The sequence below is a fragment of the Morone saxatilis genome, unplaced genomic scaffold, assembly GCF_004916995.1.
Source record: "Morone saxatilis isolate NCDOM2014 unplaced genomic scaffold, NCSU_SB_2.0 Contig1, whole genome shotgun sequence".
In the NCBI taxonomy this organism is placed as follows: domain Eukaryota; kingdom Metazoa; phylum Chordata; class Actinopteri; family Moronidae; genus Morone; species Morone saxatilis.
Window position 1 is genome coordinate 533,244 of NW_023339651.1, and position 8,141 is coordinate 541,384.

General features: G+C 38.7%; 1 protein-coding gene across 1 annotated transcript in view; it reads right to left on the minus strand.

The window, feature by feature from the left end:
• The window catches only part of stxbp4 (syntaxin binding protein 4), a 37,036-nt gene extending 31,738 nt beyond the window's left edge, over nt 1-5,298 (minus strand). The window contains exon 1 of the mRNA XM_035668877.1: nt 5,243-5,298. Within this exon, the coding sequence (XP_035524770.1) occupies nt 5,243-5,298 (56 nt within the window). The remainder of the gene's footprint in view (nt 1-5,242) is intronic.
• Between the last annotated feature and the right edge of the window lie 2,843 nt (nt 5,299-8,141).

Below are 8,141 nucleotides of genomic sequence, written 5' to 3' on the forward strand. Positions count from 1 at the left end.
GATTTATAAATATTTTTATTCAACTAATTATAATAATTATAATATTATTATAATTATACATATTATAAAAAGATTAGGGCAAGAGTGTCTTAAAAAAAGACATAAAAGAATATTGTAGATAACATTCTATTTTTAAAATGTAGCCTATTCTTTCTTCTTCTTCATCTTTCTTTCTTCTTCTATGTCTTTTGGGGTTCTGGGTCCCAACAGACTGGTCCATCCTAAGAGTCGGGTCCACCTAGTGGTCTGGCGCACTTGTCCGATTTTTTTTTTTTTTTCTTTTTTGTCGTAGTGAATTTGCAAGCATTTTTCTTTGGGATTTGTTTTGTGGGTTTGTGAATGTTTGTGCTTCTTGCTTCGTTTCTGTGATTGGAGATTTTTTGTTGCATGGTTTTTCTGTTGGATTGTGTTTTATGTTGTGTTTGTGTGTGTTTGGATTTGTACATCATTCCCGTGTTTGAAGCGTTTATTTGCCGTTTTGCGGCACGGTTTGCCCTTGTCGGCCACCGTTACTTTAGCACTTGCTGTATGCAGCGTTATAATATCCCCAAATATATTAAGGGTCCAAAAACGTAACTTTTACTTGTGGGGTTTTGAGGCATCAAAGTAGTTTTTTCTTTAAGGGACCAATTATTACACAACATTTATGTCCTACACCCCTTGGAAAAAAAATACTGGCAAAACTGTAATACTGGTGCCTATGGTAAGTTAAACCGGATCATTCATGCATGTACATAGGCCCGTTTCCAGATTTGGAAAGGGAGGGAAGGCAAAGTTAGTTGCCAACTAATTCTGCAACTACAAACAACCTGAATGCCAACTAATCCTACACATGACCTTAGTAAAACCACCACATGTATTTCAAATGTAAATAAAGGAAACATCCAAAGTGAGGTTCATAAACAAACGATTGGGACCCAAAAAGCAACAGGTTTATAAGAGAACCAAGCAATGGTCAATAACAGGGCCAGTGGGTAGGACAGGAGAAGCAACTTTAATCCAGTACCAATAGGCCACAAAGATTAAAAGATACAGAAAGCCAAAGCAACTATTTAAGTTTGGACTGAAAGTTTTTTTAAGTGAGGTCACAAGGACCGATTCCCTATCGGGTACCAATAACCGGCACTCAGTTTGTCTGCCCGTATGAATAGATGGCTAGTATCAAAATATTATCAAAATATTAACCCTGTTAACACGTGGGGTGTGATGCGCACCATCATACATCCTCAAAATTTAACTGTGACAAGAACTAAATTTGCAAAGCCTATATGAGGCCTCTGTTTACTGAGATAATAAAAGACTTGTTTCTCCAGGTTTAAGACACTTCACAGACCTGGAAGCTCTGTCCACTAATTATATACTATCAATGGCTGTAACTGAGCAGACCGGTGGAATCAATAACTTGCTTTAACTTCAATCCAGTTCCTCATGAGTTTCTTCTTGCAAAACAAATGTTGGTTTTCACAGGAACAACCCGACCTCTCTGAGCCCCACAGACAGCCGACAACGTGCAGCCAAGCGAACTGCTGGGACACGAGGGGGCAATTAAACTGATCACTTAATACCCGATAATCTGCATTACCTGCCGCAAGTGATTAACATCACACACAGCAACACCACTGCAGAGCCAGCAGGCCAGTATGAACCAACACTCACCAGTTTCTGTGTTCAGATCTACGCTGCAGAGAAAGAAGAGGGCTCTCGTTTATTTTACGTTTTATGGGTTGAATTAATTTAAACAATAACAATGTTATATGTTAAGCCACTAGTTCCCAACCTGGGGGTTGGGATCCCTACTAGGGGTCGCCAGAGCTTCATGGGGGGTCGTGAGGCCTTCTTGATTTTAAGGTATGCTAGAAAACTTTAAAAATACACACAATAGGCCGATATCTCAGCATCTGGTTTACTTCTGTAAAGAAAAGTGAATGTACAGTATATTGTCTAATGACCAATCATCAGGGAGAAGAAAACACAGAATCTGTCAAAAAAGAAGCCTATTGAGTCTGTATGATTGTTAAACATTATAAAAATACATAATACAAACAGAGAATTGTATAAAAAGTTCCCTAAACAGGAAATAATCTGCTCAAAATTCATCCAAATCACTGATTTCACTGTTTGGGTTCATTGTACAGTTTTAATAAAATATGAAATATCCATCAAATATGTCAGTTTACTAAATGATACAAAAGAGTCCCTTAAGGAAAAGGTTGGGAACCAGTGTGTTAAGCAGTGTTGGGCAAGTTAAAAGTAATTGAATTACTTTACTGCTTTCACAAATCATTACATGGGAAACTTTTTACTGCGTTACTTTTAAACGTCTGCTTCTATTCTCTTATTGATGCACACAGCTGTTTATATATATATTTATTTTACAGCTACAACTTGATCTAGTTATTAACTGTAAGCTGCACTTTTTTAGGTTCTTTTTTTAGGATTTAGTAGAAAACCCACACAGATGTACATATTAACCGAGCTTTGCCACAGGAGTTAGTTAATAAATAATTTTACTTGATAAACGGGAAGCAAGCACATTGTCACTCACATTCAACATTCAAGTGCTAGAGGGAAGAAAATGGCCCCTGGACCAGCAGTTTGAGGTCCCTGCCTTCAGCAAAACAATCATAATAAAATATATAATTAAAGAGAAACTAAAAACCAATCATGACCAATTAATGTAGTATTCCTGTGCAACATTGAGCCATAAGTCACCAAACTCTCTTCCTTGTTTTTAGTTGTGAAGATGCAGACATGTTCAAGCTCTTTTTGGTAAAAACTGTGATTTTATTGACAAGCTGACTTAGATTTTTATGCAAAAATTGCAACTATTTTTTAAATTTAAAATTTCTCCCACATTTTAATTTTAAAGATTTAATTTCTAAGAAATGCCAAAAAAAAATTGGAACATGAGTTGAAATGTTTGGAAAAACGCTGGGAAAAAAAGGAAAACCTGGAGGTACTGACGAAAGCCCGATAGCACGATAGCTGAAAACTGTTTTCAACTGTTTTCAGTAACCAGGTCTCATTCAGCTCCACCTCTTCCAACCGCAAAACGACTCTTCAGTGACCAAGGGGGACGTCACTGAGACTACAGACTGTTATTATAGTATACAGTCTATGTTGGTAATGTGCTGCCCCCAATTTGTTTGAATTTGACAGGTGGCCAGTTCTTACATACAGCTCCTTTAATGTGGTTTTGGAAGGTTTTGAAGAAGTTTCATCAGACTCAAACAGACAAACTCAATATGAAAATAACAAAAATTATTAAGAGCTTTTTAAGGTTTCTACAGCACGGCAGAAAAAATACTTGCAATGAACAGTTTGTTTGTGAAGCAGCACCACCTCTGAATAGAACTGTTTAAATATTTAATCTCCTCCCTGTAATGTCAAATAAGAACAAGAGGAGTCCCTGCAGTAAAGCGCAGCAGATGTTTTAATAGAGAAGAGTGACGCCGACGGATCCATACGCTGACAGATTATGAGCACAGGATGTCGTCTGGTAAACAGAAGCTGCTGCAGTGTCGGTTCAAACGGGATCACTGAGTGATCGGATGAGAAATTTAGTGAGCTGATTCAGGAGTTATCTTACAGCTAAAGCCGCTTTACTTTCTAGTTTACACTTCCTATACTCACTCCATTGATTTCCATAAGTAGTAGTAAGTGCATTTACTCAAATACCAGTACAATTCTGAGGTACTTTATACTTTATACTTCACTCAGAGGGAAATATAATATAATTCTTCTTACTCCACATTTTGACAGCTTTTTATAAACAACTAATAAATGACAATATATTGTTCTAGATATAGATATTTATATAAAAAGTTTAAAGAGGTGGTGAAGCAGCGTGGGATCATGGGAGTTGTTGTCTTCACCACCATTGGCGTCACTGCAGTCAGCTTCTCCCGGTTAGGTCTACCGGGAGCCCGTGGAATTTCTATCCACAAGAGGTCTCCCCTCCTCTTTCCAAAACAAACAGACCTGCTGGGATTAAAACCACAAACACACTGAATAAAGCAGTCTCACCGTTAACAATCACTGCTTCTCCCACGCTGTTTGGGACAGCACAAAGGATGTTCCCGGGAGGGGTGCTGCGAGCCGAGCCGCTTGCTAACGTTTTAGCCTCAGGGCCTTGTTTCTCCTGATTAACTTAAGATCCAGGACCGTCCGGGATGACTAAAATCCTTACTTCCGCGTTCAAATCTAGAGTTAAAAAGCACCAAGATCTAAACAGTGGATGCTTAGCTTTAATGAGCACTTTTATTTTTAGTAAGTATATTTTAAGACTAATAAATAAAAGATTTTAGGTCTAACAGAGTATTTTCACTTACTTACTTATTAAGTAAAAGATCAGAGTACTTCTTTCATTGCTGTTTTATCTTGTGAAAAACTTGTGCTTCTACTTTTGGTCATTTTTTGCTACTCACAATTATTTTCAACATTCAATGTCTTCAAATTTTATCCAAGCGGCAATGTCTGTGGCTGCAAATGAATCACCGAAGTAACAAAACCTGCAGGACCTCTAACGTCCACTAGAGGCTGGCTCCAGCAGTGAGTCTCCATAAGGCCCCATCTTAAAACTTTACAGCAGAAATATGTTTACATGTTTACAGCCTTTTGGTATCTAGAGCTAATTTACCCATTCATGACTCAACTCACCATTTTATATCATTTAAATAATTAAATTCGTAATTGAAACAATTCATCAGTTATTATACATGTAGACTGATTACTTTAAAAATCCAATCTTTAATGTCTAAAAGTTCTTGTGTGGAGTTGAGACGTGGTTCCTGAAGAGTTACAGTTTTGGAGATACAATAGTTTTACCTGACAACAGCCACATTTATCTCATTATAGAAAACAAACAACAAACTCCAAATGTCCCTGTACAAAATGTCCCTCTAAAATCTCCTGGAAGAAAAGCAGAAAGTCTCAAAAATACAAATACTGAATGTGCTGCTGTTATTAAAAAATGTTGGCACCTTCCTTTAAAACAGCTCTTACATGACCCAGAAGTGGGCTTAAAGTCAGAAGCATCTGCCGGTAAACAGCTTGTAAACCTACTTCACCTCTGAAGTCTGTGACCCACATGAACAACTGCAGCACCCGAAGATCGAGGACGAGGCACAAAAACAAACGCCATAAACCACCTTAAGGAGCCAAGTTTTAAAAAAGAAAGGAAAGGAAGGAAGGAAGGAAGGTAGGAGGGAAGGGAGGAGGAGCACAGGGGGAATTAGCTTACCAGTAGAGTAGAGACAGCCCATCGAATCGCTCCGCGTCCTGAGGGAGAAATGGCATCGCACGATAGTCCGAGGCAAAAAAAAACAACCAATCACACGCACTCACACACAAACACAAGCATTTAAAGTGTTACACCGCCATAGACAGCAGCGGGTGGTATCGGAGGAGGGATGAGATGAGACGGCGCCGGCGGTTCAAACGGGGTCGGCGTGTGTGACCGGAGAGAAGAGGAGAGGGATGGAAATCCGCCTAGACAGGGAGAGACACACGCTTACCTTTACTCACTAATCCATCCTGATACCCGTCCGTCACACACAACATAAGCACATGCAAACACACGCACACAACAGAAGCCCATGTGCACACGGAAAGGCAACATTTTCTTTCTTCAGCTTAAAGATTAAAGAGCATTATAGTTAAAAACACTGGCAGGAGCTTAAATCTTCAAATGTTGCCTCTTTGGAGTCTCGGAGAAGCATTTGGAGAGATAAATTACCTGTAAACATTACACTGAATGAAGAATCTGTGGCAGGCGAGCTGAATTCAGCAGATTGAAATTCAAATTTCAATCTGACTGAGAGCATGAATCATCACTGCAAAACGTTTGTGGGATTAAAAAGACAGATGGGAAGAAAGAAGGGAAAGAGGAAGGGGGAGAACGTGAGAGCTGCTTTAGTTTTAGTAGTCGGAGATGTCTTGACCTGATCTGAAAGTCCACATGAAACAGGAAGCAGCGAGCAGCAGCTAGAGAGGAACTTGTTGTGTTCCCCCGTCAGACAGCTATAGTGGGCCGATTAGCAGACTCTGCCGCGAGCTGGGACCGAAAGTGGCATCTGATGCCGACAGAGGCCAGTTTGACGTCAGGGAATAAAGTACCGAGGTGTTGTTTTGTGCAGGGTTTGGCTCCTGGCACCCCGGGGCTAAATCAGTTAATCTTAGCTGCACGAGCTAACTAGTTAACATTACTGTTGGTGGCAGTTAGCAACAAGTCCTTTAGTAAACTCCATAAATCACCTCGGTACCGCCGTCGTCACACTGTCCTCCGTCTGTCTCTGAGGTTGTGTTCACACTAACAGCAGCTACATTAGCAGATAGCGGAGGACGTCAGAGGGAAAACCAGACAATATTCTCTCCATAAAATATAATCCTGTTTTACCGAAATCACTGATAAAGGTGTGTGTTTGTACAGTGATAATTCAGAGGGAGCAGGTCTTTCATGGAGGTCAGCATGTTGAACCACCATGTTTCTACAGTAGCCCAGAAGGACCAAACCAAGCCCTGGAGCTAGATAGGGCTTTTCTCTTTTTGCGAGTTTTGCAACCTATTTATCAGTTCATCTGTTTTTATTACAGTTAGTTAGTTTCTCCAACTCATGAAAAGAGCTACCAGGCAGTTGTACATCAAAAAATGATATTCCAATACAACCCTTTAATGTTTAAATTAAGAAATGTGTCACTGAAAATTCAAAGAAATTACATTTGATATAGTTAAAATGGGAAACATATAACTGAAAAGGGAAACAAAAAATTAATTAGAAATGAATTTATTTTATTCATTAGAATTAGTTTAATATTGAGAGTTCCTGTACGTTTAAATTTGACAAACATCCATCAGATCATGTGTCAGAGGAAACCCGAGAAGACAAAAACAGAATAATATTAAGTTATATATATATATATATATATATGAAGTAATTCAGGGACTTTGACAACATCAGCTCTGGAAAGTGACAATATGCTGATGTGTCACACACGAGAGCAACAGCGGTAATCTTGTGATTTCGAAACTTCCTCAGTGATTTGTACATTTGTACCCGAAGAGGAAACCAATTTCTAAATGTGTGTCACTGTTTGACCTCAGACATCAACCATGAATTTTGCTGAATATCTCTGATTCTGACTCTGATGTAAAGGTCCAGCAATTTTTTCACATAACCCGAACTGTCGCCATGTACATACGCTGATAGTACGATGCAGGTGAACTTAAGTTATTTTGTATGTTAAACATCAATAAAATAGGTTTAATGGGCTGTGGTTAGCATCAGGCCCTGTTTGTTAATATTTAAAGAAAACCTTTATAAACTTTAGCCTTTATATCAGTTGACAAGTTAACAGGCAGTGTTGTTAAGTTCTTAATATATAAAATGTTCTCTGGTTTTCTCTCCGATGTCCTTACAGAGTTTACAGAGTTTCCTGATGTACAGAAAGTTTTACTAGTTGCTAAAGTAACACTGACTGCCACGTTAGTTAACTCAGTCTGTGCTGCCCGGACTGCGAGCTCAATGCACCGGGGGACGGGTGGTGTTTTATCATCAGTTGCAAATGAGCTTTGGACCACCAGGAAGAGGAGGTTGTCAGTCTCAGAGTGAGGAGGAAGACTGATGGAGAGCGGAGCTGGTGAATATTAATCTTCATGACACTTAAGTTCGCAGCTAATATTACTGATATTTTATATTTTAACTGAATATTAATGTTTGACAGCCAAAGTTAGCAGCTAATGTTACTGATAATTTACATTTTAGCTCAAATTTATCTGTATGACAGCTAAAGTTAGCAGCTTATGTTATTAATATTTTATATTTGACTTCAATGCTAACTTTTAGGGCACTAAGTCACACACAACCAACTATATCACTTATTTTGGTGAAACTGGATTATATCTTATGGAGGAAATGGTGAGTTTACAGAGTTTCCTGATGTACAGAAAGTTTTACTAGTTGCTAAAGTCACACTGACTGATGGTTAAAGTTAGCAGCTCATCTTTGATCAATAACACTAATTTTACTGATTTCCCAAGGCTACATTTTAACTTAATGTGGATCTTAATGATGGTTGGAGTTAGCAGGTAGCTAGTGTTACATATATTTTGGGCTACATTATAGAGCAACTACCATAGTACAA